General features: G+C 54.3%; 1 protein-coding gene across 4 annotated transcripts in view; it reads left to right on the top strand.

Annotated features, from left to right (window-relative positions):
• The window catches only part of rnf169 (ring finger protein 169), a 50224-nt gene that overhangs the window by 20058 nt on the left and 13710 nt on the right, over window positions 1-16456 (top strand). For 2 of the 4 annotated variants that reach the window (XM_072477502.1, XM_072477501.1), the window contains one exon: window positions 9498-9671. The exons of 1 other annotated variant lie outside the window; for it this stretch is intronic. In XM_072477502.1, the coding sequence (XP_072333603.1) occupies window positions 9498-9671 (174 nt within the window). The remainder of the gene's footprint in view (window positions 1-9497; window positions 9672-16456) is intronic. One more of the 4 variants, XM_072477503.1, reaches the window with a different exon arrangement.

Below are 16456 nucleotides of genomic sequence, written 5' to 3'. Positions count from 1 at the left end.
GCACACCTATCTTCTACACCAAAGAACCTGCTCATCCGGGCCACTGTCACGTGAGCCTGGTGAACAACCTTAAACTGTATCAGGCTGAGCCTGGCACATGTTGTGGCTGCATTGACTCTACTCAGCACTTCCACCCAGAGACCATCCTCTATCTCTCCCCCCAGCTCGTCTTCCCGTTTGCGCTTCAGCTCCTCCGTCTGCGTCCCCTCTGACCCCAAGAGTTCCCTTTAGATGTCGGAGACCTTCCTCCTCCCACCTACACTCTGGAAACTACCCTGTCCTGTATCCCCCTTGGTGGTAGGAGTGGGAAGGTTGAAACCTGCCTTCGTAGGAAGTCCCGAATCTGCAGGTACCTGAATTTATTTCCCCTCGTGAACCCAAATTTCTCCTCCAGCTCCCTCAGGCTAGGGAAACTCCCCTCTATAAACATATCTCCCATCCTCTCAATCCCTGCTCTGCCATCTCTGAAACCCCCTGTCCATCCTTCCCGGGGCAAACCGGTGATTATTACAGATTGGAGAGCAAACCGATGCTCCCTCCGCTCCCACATAGAACAGTACAGCACAGTACAGGCCCTTCGGCCCTCGATGTTGTGCCGAGCATTATCCGAAACCAAGATCAAGCTATCCCACTCCGTCATTCTGGTGTGCTCCATGTGCCTATCCAATAACCGCTTGAAAGTTTCTAAAGTGTCCGACTCCACTATCATAGCAGGCAGTCCATTCCACACCCTAACCACGCTCGGAGTAAAGAACCTAGCTCTGACATCCCTCCTATTTTGTCTCCTCCATTGCCCCCAGACTCTCAGGGCTGCCACCATCACGGGGCGAGTGGAGTACCGTGCCGGTGGGAACGGCAGAGGCGCCGTTATCAACGCCCCCAAACTGGTGCCCTTGCATGAAGCCGCCTCCACACACTCCCATGCCGACCCCCCCCCCCCCTCCACCACCCACTTCCTGACCATGGCTATATTCGTCGCCCAGTAGTAATTACTGAAGTTTGGCAACGCCAGCCCGCCCTCTCCCCGACTCCGCTCAAGCATCCCCGTTTTTACTCGCGGGGTCTTGCCCGCCCAGACAAAGCCAGTGAGCACCTTGTTGACCCGTTTAAAAACGGGCCGCGGAATAAAGATGGGGAGACACTGAAACACAAACAGGAATCTCGGGAGGACCGTCATCTTCACCCTCTGCACCCTCCCAGCTAATGACAATGTGAGAGCGTCCCACCTCCGAAAATCGTCCTTCATTTGGACTAATAGTCGGGCCAGATTTAGTTTGTGCAGCCGTTCCCATTCCCACACCACTTGGAAGCCCAGATACCGAAAGCTTCCCCCTACCACTCTAAATGGCAGTTCCCCCAATCGCCTCTCCTGCCCCCTTGTCTGGACTCAAACATCTCACTTTTCCCCATATTTAGTTTATACCCCGAAAACCGGCCAAATTCCCCCAGAATCCTCATGATTTCTTCCATCCCCTCTGCTGGGTCCGATACATATAGAGCAGACTCTGTGTTCCACTCCGCCCCCCCCCCCCCTGGACCAGCCCCTTGAGGCTCTCAGCGCAATTGCCAGCAACTCTATGGCTATCGCAAACAGCAGTGGGGAGAGCTGCATCCATTACCACCACTACCTCCACCAGGGGCTGGTTTAGCACACTGGGATAAATCACTGTTTTTAGAGCAGACCAAGGCAGGCCAGCAGCACGGTTCAATTCCCGTACCAGCCTCCCAGAACAGGCGCCGGAATGTGGCGACTAGGGGCTTTTCACAGTAACTTCATTTGAAGCCTACTTGTGACAAGCGATTTTCATTTCATTTGACCCCCCGACCTTCCGGGGGCATCATGATCACGTTTAACAACCTTCTTACATTGGCCACCAACTGCCTTCCCTTAACAAACCCCGCCTGGTCCTCCCCAATAGCATCTGGCACACAGTCCTCAATTCGAGAGGACAAAAGTTTGGCCAGCAGTTTGACGGCCACATTCAATAGGGACATCAGCTTGTAGGACCCACACAGCTCCGGGTTCTTGTCCCGCTTCAGGATCAGCCAAATCGTGGCCTGTGACATCGTCGGGAGAAGCACCCCACACTCCCTTGCCTCATTGAATGTCCTCATCAACAGCGACCCCAATATCGCAGAGAACATTTTATAGAATTCCACTGGATACCCGTCCGGCCCCTGGGCTTTACCTGACTGCATGGTCTTCAGATCCTCTGCTATCACTTCCATCCCGATCGGGGCCCTCAGCCCTTCTACCAGCTCCCCGTCCACCTTCTGGAAATTCAGCCCCCCTAGGAAGTGCCTCATCCCCTCCGGCCCAGCTGGGGGTTCCGACCCGTACAGCCTACTATAAAACGCCTTATTTACCTCTGCTGAGTCTCCAATCAGACTCTCGTCCCCATCCTTTACTTTCCCTATCTCCCTGGCTGCCTCCCTCTTTCTAAGCTGCTGTGCAAGCATTCTGCTTACCTTCTCTCCATGCTCATAAATCCCCCCCCCCCCCCCTCGCCTTTCTCAGCTGCTCCACTGCCCTCCCTGTGGTTAACAAGCCGAACTCTGCCTGTAGCCTCCGCCGTCCCCTTAAAAGCCCTGCCTCTGGGGTCTCCGCATACCTCCTGTCGACCTGTAATATCTCCTTTACCAGTCAGTCCGTCTCTGCCCTGTCTGCCTTCTCCCTATGGGCTCGAATCGAGATCAGCTCCCCTCTAGCCACCGCCTTCAATGCCTCTCAGACCACCGCTGCCGAAATTTCCCCCGTGTCGTTGACTTCCAGGTAGTTCTGAATACATTTCCTCAGCCGTCCGCACACCTCTTCGTCAGCAAAAAGTCTCACATCTAACCTCCAGTGCAGGCACTGGTTACTGTCTTTACTAACCTGTAGGTCAATCCAGTGCGGAGCATAGTCTGAGATTGTGATCGCCGAGTACCCCATGTCCAACACCCCCGTCAGTAGAGACCTGCTCAAAATAAAGAAATAAATCCGGGAGTACACTTTGTGCACGTGTGAGTAGAAGGAGAACCCCTTCACTCTCGGCTGCCCAAATCTCCATGTATCCACCATCCCATCTGCTCCATGAACCCTTTTAGTTCCTTTGCCATTGCTGGCACCCTGCCTGTTTTTGAGCTTGACCGGTCTAAACCAGGGTCAATAACTGTTGAAGCCCCCTCCCATGGCCAACTTATGTAAATCCAGGTCCGGTATCTTCCCCAGCATCCTCTTTATAAACTCCACGTCGTCCCCATTTGGCGCATGCACATTTACTAGTACCACCTGCACCCCCTCCAATTTCCCACTGACCATAATGTACCTTCTCCCACATCCGAAACTATTCTTCCCACCTCAAACACCACTTGCTTGTAAATCAGGATCGTGACCCCTCTAGTCTTCGAGTCCAGTCACGAGTGAAAAACCTGTCCGACCCTCCCTTCCTTAATCTAATCTGGTCAGCTACTCTAAGGTGCGTCTCCTGTAGAATTACCACGTCCGCCTTCAGTCTTCTCAAATGTGTGAACACGCGTGCCCTTTTGACCGGCCCATTTAGCCCTCGTACATTCCAGGTGATCAGCGTAGTTTGGGGGGCCCATCGCCCCCCCCCCCCACCCCCCCCCCACCCCCCCACCCCCCTTCGCCAATCAGCCATCCGCTTTCTTGGGCCAGTCTCCAACCCGCGCCCCATGCCTCCACCGGCCCGCCCCCAGGCAGCCCCCCACCTCCTCTCTGTCCCTTAGCAAAAGTCCCTCCCTCGTCAGCAGAACATTTTCCCCTCCTCTCTCCTCTTCCCCCCCCCCCCCCCCCTTAGTAACAGCACAAAGTAAATCGACCCCTTCGATAAACCTAACATCTGCTCACCCCCCACTGCGCTTCCGTGAGCTAGCCCGCCCAGCTAGCTTGGTGGTCCCCGCCCCTGGCACCAGACATTCTCCCACCTATTGTCGTCTCTCCCCCCCCCCCCCCCCCCCCCCCCCCCCCCCCCCGGCTCATTCATACACACAGTCAAATGAAAGACAATCCCAACACAATTGCCCGACAAAAAAACGCTAAACAAAGAAAAGATCAAGCAAAAGATCCAGCATCTAACACACACCTCCATCCCCCATCAGTACAAACGTAAACAGCTCACTCAGCTCTGGAACTGGCCCCAAATCAATACAGAAGGCATTACAAATAACGTCCACAGAACGAAAAACGAGAAACTTTTTTAAACATGAACGTTGCAGCAGAGTTCTCAGTCCGGCACCAGACCCTTCCTTTTCGCGAAGTCCAGCGCTTCCTCAGGCGACTCGAAATAGAAATGTTGCTCCTCGTACGTGACCCAGAGACGGGTCGGATACAGCAGCCCGAACTTCACCTTTTTCTTAAAAAGGGTCGACCTTATCTGGTTGAACCCCGCTCTTCTCCTGGCCACCTCCGCACTCAGGTCCTGATCGATCTGTAGGATACTGTTCTCCCATTTACAACTCCGTGTCTGCTTGGCCCACTGTAAAATATGCTCCATGTCCAAATATCTGTGGAATCTCAGCACCGTTGCCCTCGGGGTTCTCCCATTCACGGTTTCCTCGCGAGTGCTCTGTGAGGCCTGTCCACCTCCAAGGGTCGGGAGAATGCCACATCCCCCAGCAGCTTCTCAAACATATCTGCGATGTATGCCCCAGCTCCTTCGGACCCCTCCGGGAGCCCACCGATTCTCAAGTTCTGCCGGCGGGACCTATTCTCTAGGTCCTCCACCTTCTCCAGGAGCTTCTTCTGCTGGTCTCTCAGCATCTCCACCTCCAACTCCACCACAGTTTGATGTTCCTCCTGCTCAGCCAGCACCTTCTGGATCGCCCGATCTTGGGCGTCCAATCTAAGCTCCAGCCGCGCAATTGACTCTTTTGACGGGTCCAAGCAGTCCTGTTTCTGCGTAGCAAAGCCTTCCTGGATAACTTGCATCAGCTGCTCCGTTGACCGTTGGGTCGACAAGCCAGAGGTCCGGCCCTCCGCCATGCTGTCTCCTGCTGCAGCTTCAGCCCAAGCCTTTGTTGTTCATCTGTTTCTGCCTTTGCGAGCACTTCTAGTCCGCTTCTCCATGTACCGATGTGGGAATTCAGTACACAATTGCCTCTATCTTCGGTTTTCCAAATCATGTCCGGGGGAAAAGGTCCAAAAGTCCGACCCAAGCGGGAGCCACCAAATGTGCGACTTACTCCTTCATAGCCGCCACCGGAAGACCTCCAATTTCAGATGATTATGTGTTGGCAAGAAGCCCATAGGATGTCTAAGTTCCAGAAGAAGAACCAGGGGAAGAAGGGAGCGAGCGGAAGTTGGCCGGGAAGTTCAGTTGTGAGTCCAGCAGGAGGAAAGGTGGCGGCTGCAAGCTTGCCGAGTGGGGCCGCTTACGGTGGATAAGCTGGCCAAAGTGATGACGTGGGAGTTTTAGTGACTGTCATCGGAAAAATGATGACCGTGGTCAAGGAGGCTCTGGCTAAGATGTCAACGGAGATATGGGAGCAAGGAGAGGCATTGCGGGTGGAGGTGACATTGTCATAGCACAGCGACCAGTTCACCTCGATGGGTGACGAGCTGCGGAGGGTAGTGGAGAGCAATAAAGGGCTGAGAACAGGTCACAAAGGCAGAATCTAAGGATTGTGGAACTGCCTGAGGGGATGGAGGGCCGGAGGCTGACAGAGTACTTTCTGGAGATGTTCGCTAAGTTGATGGAGGAGGAAGAGGACTCCTCCACCTACGAGTTGGACAGGCCAGTCCTGTGATAGTCTGCTTCCCCAGTTATCAGGTGAAGGAGAAGGTGTTGAGATGGGTGAAGCTGAATCGAGAGGCGAGGTGGGAAAGTGCTGTTATTCGGATATTCCAGAATCTCACGGCAGAGCTGACAAGGTGGGCAGCCTTTGGCCGGGCATAGGCGACATTGTATAAAAGCAATGTGAGGTTTGGGATGGTCTACCAGGCGAAGCTGAGGGTGATGCACAATTCTAAGGGCTTCCACTTTGAGATGGCGGCGGAGGCGTTCATGAAAGCTGAAGGACCTGGGACTGAAATTTTGGACTTTGATGTTGATCTTTTACCCATTTCTTTTGTGTATCACATTTTTTTCTTTGTTCTTGTTCTTATGCTTAAAGTTGTAGTTGAGGATGGGTGGTTTTAATCAGCTGGGATTTGATGTTTTTTGAGGTCTGTGGGATTATTAGGTGGGGGGGGGGAGTTTGGACGATTTCTGTGTGTGGGGGGGGGGGGCGGGGGTTGTTGGTTTGGTTTTCCGTGTGGGGGAAGGGGGCTCTGGCAGGGGTCACCTTGCCAGCAAACGTAAGTTGGCCAGTGAGCGGGGGAGAGGTTGGGGGGGGGGGGGGGGGGGGGGGACTGCGGTCATCGGAAACGTGTATGCACAGGTTTCAATGGACCTGGGAGTGGGAATGGTCGGGGGCGATACCTGGGAAGGTATTTTCGACAGAAAGTGGTTGGGGGTTTTTTGGAAGGGGTAGGGGGCTGATGGTGACTGACCCCCCCTTCCCCCCGGCTGGACGGGGCCAGTAATGGCAGTGGCAGCAGGGAAGGGCTTACATAGATACATAGAACAAACAGTGCAGAAGGAGGCCATTCAGCCCATTGAGTCTGCCACCAACCCACTTAAGATCGCACTTCCACCCTATCCCCATCACCCAATAACCCCTCCTAACCTTTTTGGACGCTAAGCAATTTAGCGTGGCCAATCCACCTAACCTGCACGTCTTTGGACTGTGGGAGGAAACCGGAGCACCCGGAGGAAACCCACGCACACACGGGGAGGATGTGCAGACTCCGCACAGACAGTGACCCAGCGGGGACCCTGGCGCTTGGGGGGGTTTGTATCCGTGGGATAGGGAGTACTTGTTTTTTTCATCAGTGCACAATGTGTATTCCAGGGTTGATTTTTTGTGATGGGGAAGACTCTGTTAGCTGGGTCGAGGAAGGCATTCTGCGATCGATATTCCGAACCGTACTCCACACTGAGTGGACGTGGTCAAGGAGAAGGGGTCACTGTGGAGGTTCGATGTGGGACTGTTGGCAGGCCCAAATTTTTTGTATCAAAATGGAGAAGATGATTGAGTATTACGTAGGGTTCAATAGGAATGGGGAAGTCTCGCCGTCAGTGGTATGGGAAGGGTTGAAGGCCATAGTGAGTGACGAGGTCATTTTGTTTAAGGCACAGGTGGACAGGGAGGCAAGGGAGAAATGGTGGAGGTTGATGGAGGTAGATGGAAGGTATGTGGAGGATCTGATGTCGGGTCTTCTGGCAAGGAGGAAGGACCTACAGGCGAGGTTTGATCTTCTGTTCACGGGAAGGGCGGTTCAGCAGCTGAGGCGGGCAAGGGGAATTCTGTACGAGTATGGTGAAAAGGCCAGCCGCTTGTTGGCGGACCAGCTCTGCCAGTAGGCAGCTGCGAGGGAGATTGTTCGGGTCAGGAATGGGATGGGAAAGCTGGTGGTGGCACCGGAGCAGGTGAGCAAAAGTTTTGAAGAGTTCGACAGGGATTTGTATAAGTCCGAGCCTCTGGAGGATGAGTCAGATATGAGGGAATTTTGAGGGCGATTGGAGTGTCCTGAAGTAGGAGAGGAGGAGAGGGCAGGATTGGCGGAGGATGGAAGAAGTGCAGGTGGTGATAGGGAGAATGCAGATGGACAAAGCAACAGGGCCAGATGGTTTTCCGGTGGAATTTTATTTAAAAAAAAAAATTTTAGAAAATATTTTATTGAGGCATTTATAATTTTAACATTTTAAACAACAAAGTGATCCAACACACGCAAAAACCCCACAATTTTATAAAATGTTTAAGGATACGTTGGCGCCGCTGTTGGTGGAAATGTTTGAGGACGTGATGGTCAGGGGATCTTGAATAATGATGAGTCAGATGGTTGATAGCTTCAAATTCCTAGGGGTGCACATCTCCAATAATCTGTCCTAATCCACCCACATTGACACCACGACCAAGAAAGTACAACGGCGGCAGTAGAGAAGATGTGGAGAAATCAGTTCAGTCCGTAGGAGGGTCATTTAGGAGTCTGGTAATAGTGGGGAAGAAGCTGTATTTGAGTCTGTTTGTGCGTGTTCTCAGACTTTGTATCTCCTGCCCGATGGAAGAAGTTGGAAGAGTGAGTAAACCGGGTGGGAGGAGTCTTTGATTATGCTGCCCGCTTTCCCCAGGCAGCGGGAGGTGTAGATGGAGTCAATGGATGGGAGGCAGGTTCGTGTGATGGACTGGGCTGTGTTCAAGAATCTCTGTAATTTCTTGTGAACTTGGGCCGAGCAGTTGCCATACCAGGCTGTGATGCAGCCAGATAGGAGGCTTTCTATGGTGCATCTGTAAAAGTTGGTAAGAGTCAATGCGGACATGCCGAATTTCCTTAGTTTCCTGAGGAAGTATAGGCGCTGTTGTACTTTCTTGGTCGTAGCGTCGACATGGGTGGACCAGGACAGATTGTTGGTGATGTTTACACCTAGGAATTTGAAACTGCTAACCATCTCCACCTCGGCCCCGTTGATGCAGACAGGGGCGTGTACGATATTTTCTTCCTGACGTCAATGACCAGCTCATTAGTTTTGCTGACATTGAGGGAGAGATTGTTGTTGTTACACCACTGCTCCACATTCTCTCTCTCCCGCCTGTTTCTGACTCATCATTATTCAAGATCCGACCCATTACGGTTTTGTCATCAGCAATCTTGTAGATGGAGTTTGAGCCAGATTTTGCCATGCAGCCGTGTGTGTATAGGGAGTATAGTAGGGGGCTAAGTATGCAGCCTTGCGGGGCCCCGGTATTGAGGAGGTGTTGGTGTTTATCCCATTTGTGTCACTGTGTGCAGAGTCTGCACGTTCTCCCCGTGTCTGCGTGGGTTTCCTCCGGGTGCTCCGGTTTCCTCCCACAAGTTTCAGTCCCACAACTAATATTACCTCAGCTGCACAACCACAGAGATTCCTCAAAGTTCCCTCGCGGGCCAGGCCCAAGTTGGTTCATTTAGATTAACGGCATTGTACAGCCGAGCAAAACAGAATGAAAGGCCACACGTTAAACAAATTACCCGCACATTCCCAAAAATAATTCAAGGGTACATTGCTCACAATCCTCTAAGGCCTCTGCGCACCTCCAATTGTAATCTCTTCATTCCTGACTCAATCGGCCCATCACTGGCATCCATGCAATCAGCTGCCTGGGCCCCAAGCTCTGGAACTCACTCCCGAAACTATTCCACCTGTTTTGATTAAGGTTTTGGTCACTGGCTTGAATATCTCCTTATCTGACTTATTGCCAGGTGATCACACTCCTGGGAACCACACTGGGATGTTATAGTTGCTGTTGAAAGGAGAAATTCTTCATGTTGAAGCAGTTTTGTTAGTAGTAACAGTGTGTACTGTCCCTAATGCTCACCACCTAATCGCACCCTCCGCCCCACCCCCCAGCCAAGCTCCCCTGACTGATGGGGTTGAGTGAGAAATGATGACACAGATTCTAATCTTTTCTGCTTGCAGCACGAGGCGGAGAAGGAAAGCTTGAAGGAAGATGATGAAACGGTCACGGCGGAAATAATTCAGATTATTCTGGCCGAAGGGGAGAAAGAGAAGCAGCAAATGGACAAAAGGAAAGCCGGTTTAGAGCAGGTGAACAGGGATGAGGAGCTGGCGAGAAAACGCAGCCGTCAATATGTCAGTTCATAAATTCACTTTTATATTTCTCTCGCTCTCTTTTTGTTTGTCTCTCGTTCCCACACTCCCTCCTTCCACCCCATCATGCACGCTTCCCACTTCCACCACATCGCGCACACTCCCTCCTTCCGCCCCATCACGCACACTCCCTCCTTCCGCCCCGTCACGCACGCTCCCTCCTTCCGCCCCGTCACGCACACTCCCTCCTTCCACCCCATCACGCACACTCCCTCCTTCCGCCACATCGCTCCTGCTCCCTCCTTCCACCCCATCACGCACGCTCCCTCCTTCCGCCCCGTCACGCACGCTCCCTCCTTCCGCCCCGTCACGCATGCTTCCGCCCCGTCACGCTCCCTCCTTCCGCCCCGTCATGCACACTCCATCCTTCCACCCCATCACGGACACTCCCTCCTTCCACCACATAGCGTCTGCTCCCTCCTTCCGCCACATCGCACCCGCTCCCTCCTTCCGCCACATCGTGCCTGCTCACTCCTTCCGCCCCGCTCCCTCTGTTGCTCTTATTAGCCTTCGTTTTATTAGCTCTAATTCTGGTACCTTTGTTCACGAGTCGCCAGGTATCTTTCTGATACCGCCACATGGTTCAAGCTGTAGTTATGATTAATAAGACAGCACACCGCTTAGTAAGATTAAAATCAACGGTCATTTATTATGGACAGCAATAAATACCTACACAATAATCCTACTTTCTATATCACTACCTACCACTACTGGCCAATACTTAACTTTTGGGAATGGCCCACCAGGTCAGGGAAACGCATGGCTTATCGAATTTTGTCTGGCCTGCGGGATTCAAAGGCTGATACGGGTTGATGGCTAGGAGCCTCTATCGGGTAGCGATCGCTGGAGTCAAACTTAGGGTTGCCGGTCGATGGTTCTTGCGAAGGTTGCGAGCAGGAGAAGAAGGGAGGGAAGGGCCGATCTGAACTTGGCCCCTCAATTTATAGGTCCCAGGGGCTTCCCGCCTCTCGGGGCGGCCCTTGACCCTGGTCCCAAGTGATTGGACTTGGTCCCAATCACTGGGTTCGATATGCTCCAATAACGGGGCGATTCCTCGATCGGGGGGGTGGTCGTTCACCTTTCTTTGTCTCGGCCGCTGCAGGCGCCGAGAGGTCTGGCCCGGCATTCAATTGCTAATATGTTGCAATTGTTCCCAGGGATAGCCGATTAAACTGCAGATGTCTGGGTTAATGTGCTGCTAATGGTCGCAGGTATCGATCTGGGCCGACTTCCCCAGAGCTGCTATTCTGTCTGCAGCTATCCGTTTGTGTCCTGTTGGCTGCATTTCCCATCAGCCTTTTCAGTTAGCCATTTTATATTGGGTTTTGGCCAAATTAATCGGGAATCAGCCATTTTAGGTGGCTCCACCTCCTTCCGCCCCATCGTGCCCACTCCCTCCTTCCTCCCTGCTGCGCCCGCTCCCTCCTTCCACCCCGCCGGCTCCTTCCTTCCGCCCTGTCGCACACACTCCTTCCTTCCGCCCCGTCGCACACACTCCTCCCATCCGCCCCGTCGCACACACTCCTTCCTTCCGCCCCGTCGCACACACTCCTTCCTTCCGCCCTGTCGCACACACTCCTTCCTTCCGCCCCGTCGCACACACTCCTCCCATCCGCCCCGTCGCGCACACTCCTTCCTTCCGCCCCGTCGCGCACACTCCTCCCTTCCGCCCCGTCGCACACACTCCTCCCTTCCGCACCGTCGTACACACTCCTTCCTTCCGCCCGTCGCGCACACTCCTCCCTTCCATCCTGTCGTGCCCACTCCCTCCTTCCCTCCTCCCTCTTTTGCTCGCTCCCACTGCCCTCTTTCGCTCGCTCCCTCTGCCCCCTTTCGCTTACTCCCTCCCTCCACCCACTTTCGCTCGCTCCCTCCGCACCCTTCCGCTCGCTCCCTCCGCACCCTTCCACTCACTCCCTCCATCCCTCCGCCCCCTTTCACTCACTACCTCCTCCCTCCGCCCCCTTTCGTTCCCTCCCTCTGCCCCCTTTCGTCCGCTCCCTCTCTCCGCCCCCTTTCACTCCCTCCCCCTCCATTTTGTTTGCTCCTCACCTCTGCTTTAAGGGGAGATAGGCTCTGTTTTAATTATTGGCGACTCAAATGGCTGGTGTACATGTGCAACACTACCCAACACTAATTTCCACTGGTGCAGGCAGAGGGACCTAAGGTTTTGATTCTTTTATACCGTGTAGTTACTTCAATAATAATATGGCCTATTCTACAACCAGAACCTTACACTGAGGGACACCACTGTTTTTCATATGAACAGAGATGGGAGCTCTTGTTGCGAGGTTTGTTGTCCAAGCCTGGTTAACTCTGACATTACGCAGTTTCTTGCTAGCTGTTGATGTCTCGGAGCAGAAATAATCTCCACCCGATACCTTCCACAGTCAAATAGCTGACCAGCTCTCAATATTTGGACTGGTGTCTGATTCTTAGAGGTTTGTAAGTGTTGATGGGATTGGACTTCCGGTTGCGGCTATGCAGAGCTAAGTCGCACATTCAGCGGCTCCCGCAAAAACGGACTTTTGGGCTCTTTTCAGGGTCCCCAACGGTACTTTTCCGACGTTTCCCGCGGTGGGAAGGAGAGTACAGGAGTTCCCCGACAGTATATGGCTTTTACCAGGAGCGGGGCGACTAAAAAAGTGGTGGTGGACCCGAAGAAGGTGCGAGGGAAGAAGAACAAAATGGCGGCAGGCGGGGACCAGGCAGCGTGGATGCAGTGGGCGGAGGAGCAGCAGGAGGTTATCCAGCGCTGCTTCAGGGAGATTAAAGCGGACCTGCTTGAGCCGATGAAGGCTTCTATCGATAAGCTGCTGGAGACACAGACGGCCCAGGGGGTGGCGATCCATGAGACTAGACAAAAGATCTCCGAGGGCGAGATCTTAGGCCTGGCGGTAAAGACGCACGAGGCGCTCCACAAGAAATGGCAGGAGCGGTTCGAGGAGATGGAGAATCGGTCGAGTGGAAGAATCTATGAATTCTGGGCCTTCTGGAGGGGCCGGACGTGGGGGCCTATGTGTACACCATGTTGAACTCGCTGATGGGAGCAGGGGCCCCTGGAGCTGGAAGGGGCCCATAGAGTGCTGGCGAGGAGGCCCAAGGCTAACGAGCCTCCGCGGGCGGTGCTGGTGCGGTTCCATCGGTTCGTCGATCGGGAGTGTGTGCTCAGGTGGGCCAAGAAGGAGAGGAGCAGCAGGTGGGAGAGCGCGGAGGTTCGAATATACCAGGACTGGAGTGCGGAGGTGGCGAAGAGAAGGGACGGGTACAATCGAGCGAAGGCGGTGCTGCACAGGAAGGGGGTGAAGTTTGGCATGTTGCAGCCGGTGCAACTGTGGGTCACCTACAAGGACCGGCACCATTACTTTGAATCTCCGGAGGTGGCGTGGGCCTTTGTTCAGGCCGAGAAGTTGGACACTGAGGGTCGGGATGGGTTGATATGTTTTTTTTTGTGGGGGGGGGGGGCCTTTGCTTTGCTCCTGGTTTCTTTTTCTCTGTGTTTTTCTCTTTCGGGTCGGTGAGGGCGGGTTGGGCACTGTTTTGGTTGAGTTGGTCGGGGGGGGGGGGGGGGGCTCTTGGAGGGGGGTTGGCAAACGGAACACGGGTGGTGGACGGTGGTGAGATGGGGCCCCGCGGGGGAGGGGGAGGCCCGAGCCGGGGGTGAGGGGACCGGGCCTGTAACAGGAGCTGCGTCAGAGGTGGCGGGGCCGGGTAGGTGGAAAGCGCGGGCCTTTTCCCGCGCCGAAGACTGGGGCCGGGGCGGGGAAGCGAGGGTTGTTTCCCGCGCTTAGAACGGGAGGGGGAGAGGAAAAGCCTGTGAATGGGGAGCGGGAGAGGAGGGTGTGCCACACAATGGGAGGAGTCGAAGGAAAGGCGGGAGTGGCCGGGGTCAGTAGGAGTCAACTGACTTGTGGAAGTGCAATGGGGGGAGTCAAGCAGCTAGGATGGGTCCTAGCCCGGGGGGGGGTGGGGGGGGATCGAGTTGCTGCTGTTATGGTCAAGGGGGAGCTGGTGCAAGTGGGGGGGGGGGTCGAGACGGGGGTATGCCGCTGTGGGGAACGGGCCGGGTGCGGGCGTGTGGCTGGCCGAGGAGGGGTCATGGCTAGTCGGCGGGGGAGGGGGGCGGGTAGCCCCCTGATCCGGCTGATAACCTGGAATGTAAGGGGACTGAATGGGCCGTTTAAGCGGGCCCGTGTGTTCGCGCACCTGAAGGGGCTGAAGGCGGATGTGGTCATGCTCCAGGAGACACCCCTGAAGGTGGCAGACCAGGTAAGATTGAGGAAAGGGTGGGTAGGTCAGGTGTTTCACTCGGGGCTGGATGCCAAAAATCGAGGGGTGGCGATCTTGGTGGGAAAGAAGGTGTCATTCGAGGCGTCGAGCATTGTGGCAGATAATGGCGGTAGGTACGTAATGGTTAGTGGTAAGTTGCAGGGACAGAGGGTGGTACTGGTCAATGTGTATGCCCCGAATTGGGACGATGCAGGTTTTATGCGGCGTATGTTGGGTCGGATCCCAGACTTGGAAATGGGGGGCCTGATAATGGGGGGAGACTTTAACACGGCGCTGGATCCAGCACTGGTTCGCTCCAGGTCTAGGACGGGTAGGAAGCCGGCGGCGGCTAGATTGCTGAGGGGGTTTATGGACCAGATGGGAGGAGTGGACCCTTGGAGATTTGCAAGGCCGGGGGCTAGGGAATTTTCATTTTTCTCACATGTCCATAAGGCTTATTCCCGAATCGACTTTTTCATTTTGAGTAGGGCGCTGATAGCGAGAGTAGAGGATACTGAGTATTCGACAATAGCCATTTCGGACCACGCCTCGCATTGGGTGGACTTGGAGATGGGGGAGGAGAGGGACCAGCGCCCGCTGTGGCGCTTGGAGGTGGGGCTGTTGGCGGACGAGGAGGTGAGCGAGTGGGTCCGAGGAAGTATAGAGAGGTACTTGGAGACCAACAACAACGGGGAGGTCCGAGTGGGGATGGTATGGGAGGCGCTGAAGGCGGTGGTGAGGGGAGAGCTGATCTCCATTAGGGCCCACAAGGAGCGGAGCGAGCGGGGGGAGAGGGAGAGGCTGATGGGGGAGATGGTGAGGGTAGACAGGAGGTATGCGGAGGTGCCCAAGGAAGGATTGTTGAGGAAGAGGCGCAGTCTCCAGGTAGTATTTGACCTGGTGACCACCAGGAAGGCGGAGGGGCAGTGGAGGAAGGCCCAGGGGGCGATTTATGAGTATGGGGAAAAGGCAAGCCGGATGCTGGCACATCAGCTTCGGAAGCGGGGCGCAGCTAGGGAGATCGGGGGAGTTAAGAACAGGGGAGGGAGTGTGGTGCGGAGTGGGGCTGGCATCAATGGGGTCTTCAGGGACTTTTACGAGGAATTGTACAGATCCAAGCCTCCACAGGAGGAGAGAGGGATGGGCCGCTTCCTGGGCCAATTGAGGTTTCCAAAGGTGGAAGAGGGACTGGTGGCGGGATTGGGGGCCCCAATTGGGCTGGAGGAGCTGACCAAAGGGATAGGAAGCATGCAGGCGGGGAAGGCACTGGGGCCGGATGGTTTTCCGGTCGAGTTCTATAAAAAATATATGGACCTGTTGGGCCCGTTGCTAGTCAGGACCTTCAATGAGGCAAGGGAGGGGGGGCTTTGCCCCCGACGATGTCCGGGTACTGATCTTGATCCCGTACCAGCCTCCCCGAACAGGCGCCAGAATGTGGCGACTAGGGGCTTTTCACAGGAACTTCATTTGAAGCCTACTTGTGACAATAAGCGATTTTCATTTCATTTCCTGAAGCGGGTCAATGATCCCCTGCAGTGTGGGTCTTACAGACCGATTTCCTTGCTAAATGTAGATGCCAAGGTGCTGGCGAAGGTCTTAGCCACAAGGATTGAGGATTGTGTGCCGCAGATCATCCATGAAGACGAGACGGGGTTTGTGAAGGGGAGGCAGTTGAACGCGAATGTGCGGAGGCTTTTGAACGTTATCATGATGCCGGCGAGGGAGGAGGAGGCGGAGATAGAACATAGAACATAGAACAATACAGCGCAGTACAGGCCCTTCGGCCCACGATGTTGCACCGAAACAAAAGCCATCTAACCTACACTATACCATTATCATCCATATGTTTATCCAATAAACTTTTAAATGCCCTTAATGTTGGCGAGTTCACTACTGTAGCAGGTAGGGCATTCCACGGCCTCACTACTCTTTGCGTAAAGAACCTACCCCTGACCTCTGTCCTATATCTATTACCCCTCAGTTTAAGGCTATGTCCCCTCGTGCTAGCCATTTCCATCCGCGGGAGAAGGCTCTCACTGTCCACCCTATCTAACCCTCTGATCATTTTGTATGCCTCTATTAAGTCTCCTCTTAACCTTCTTCTCTCTAACGAAAACAACCTCAAGTCCATCAGCCTTTCCTCATAAGATTTTCCCTCCATACCAGGCAACATCCTGGTAAATCTCCTCTGCACCCGTTCCAAAGCCTCCACGTCCTTCCTATAATGCGGTGACCAGAACTGTACGCAATACTCCAAATGCGGCCGTACCAGAGTTCTGTACAGCTGCAACATGACCTCCTGACTCCGGAACTCAATCCCTCTACCAATAAAGGCCAACACTCCATAGGCCTTCTTCACCACCCTATCAACCTGGGTGGCAACTTTCAGGGATCTATGTACATGGACACCTAGATCCCTCTGCTCATCCACACTTTCAAGAACTTTTCCATTAGCCACATATTCCACATTCCTGTTTTTCCTTCCAAAGTGAATCACC

The sequence above is a fragment of the Scyliorhinus torazame genome, chromosome 15 (assembly GCF_047496885.1).
Source record: "Scyliorhinus torazame isolate Kashiwa2021f chromosome 15, sScyTor2.1, whole genome shotgun sequence".
Classification (NCBI taxonomy): domain Eukaryota; kingdom Metazoa; phylum Chordata; class Chondrichthyes; order Carcharhiniformes; family Scyliorhinidae; genus Scyliorhinus; species Scyliorhinus torazame.
Note: the sequence above shows the minus strand (reverse complement) of the source record. Positions and strands in the feature narration are given on the sequence as shown.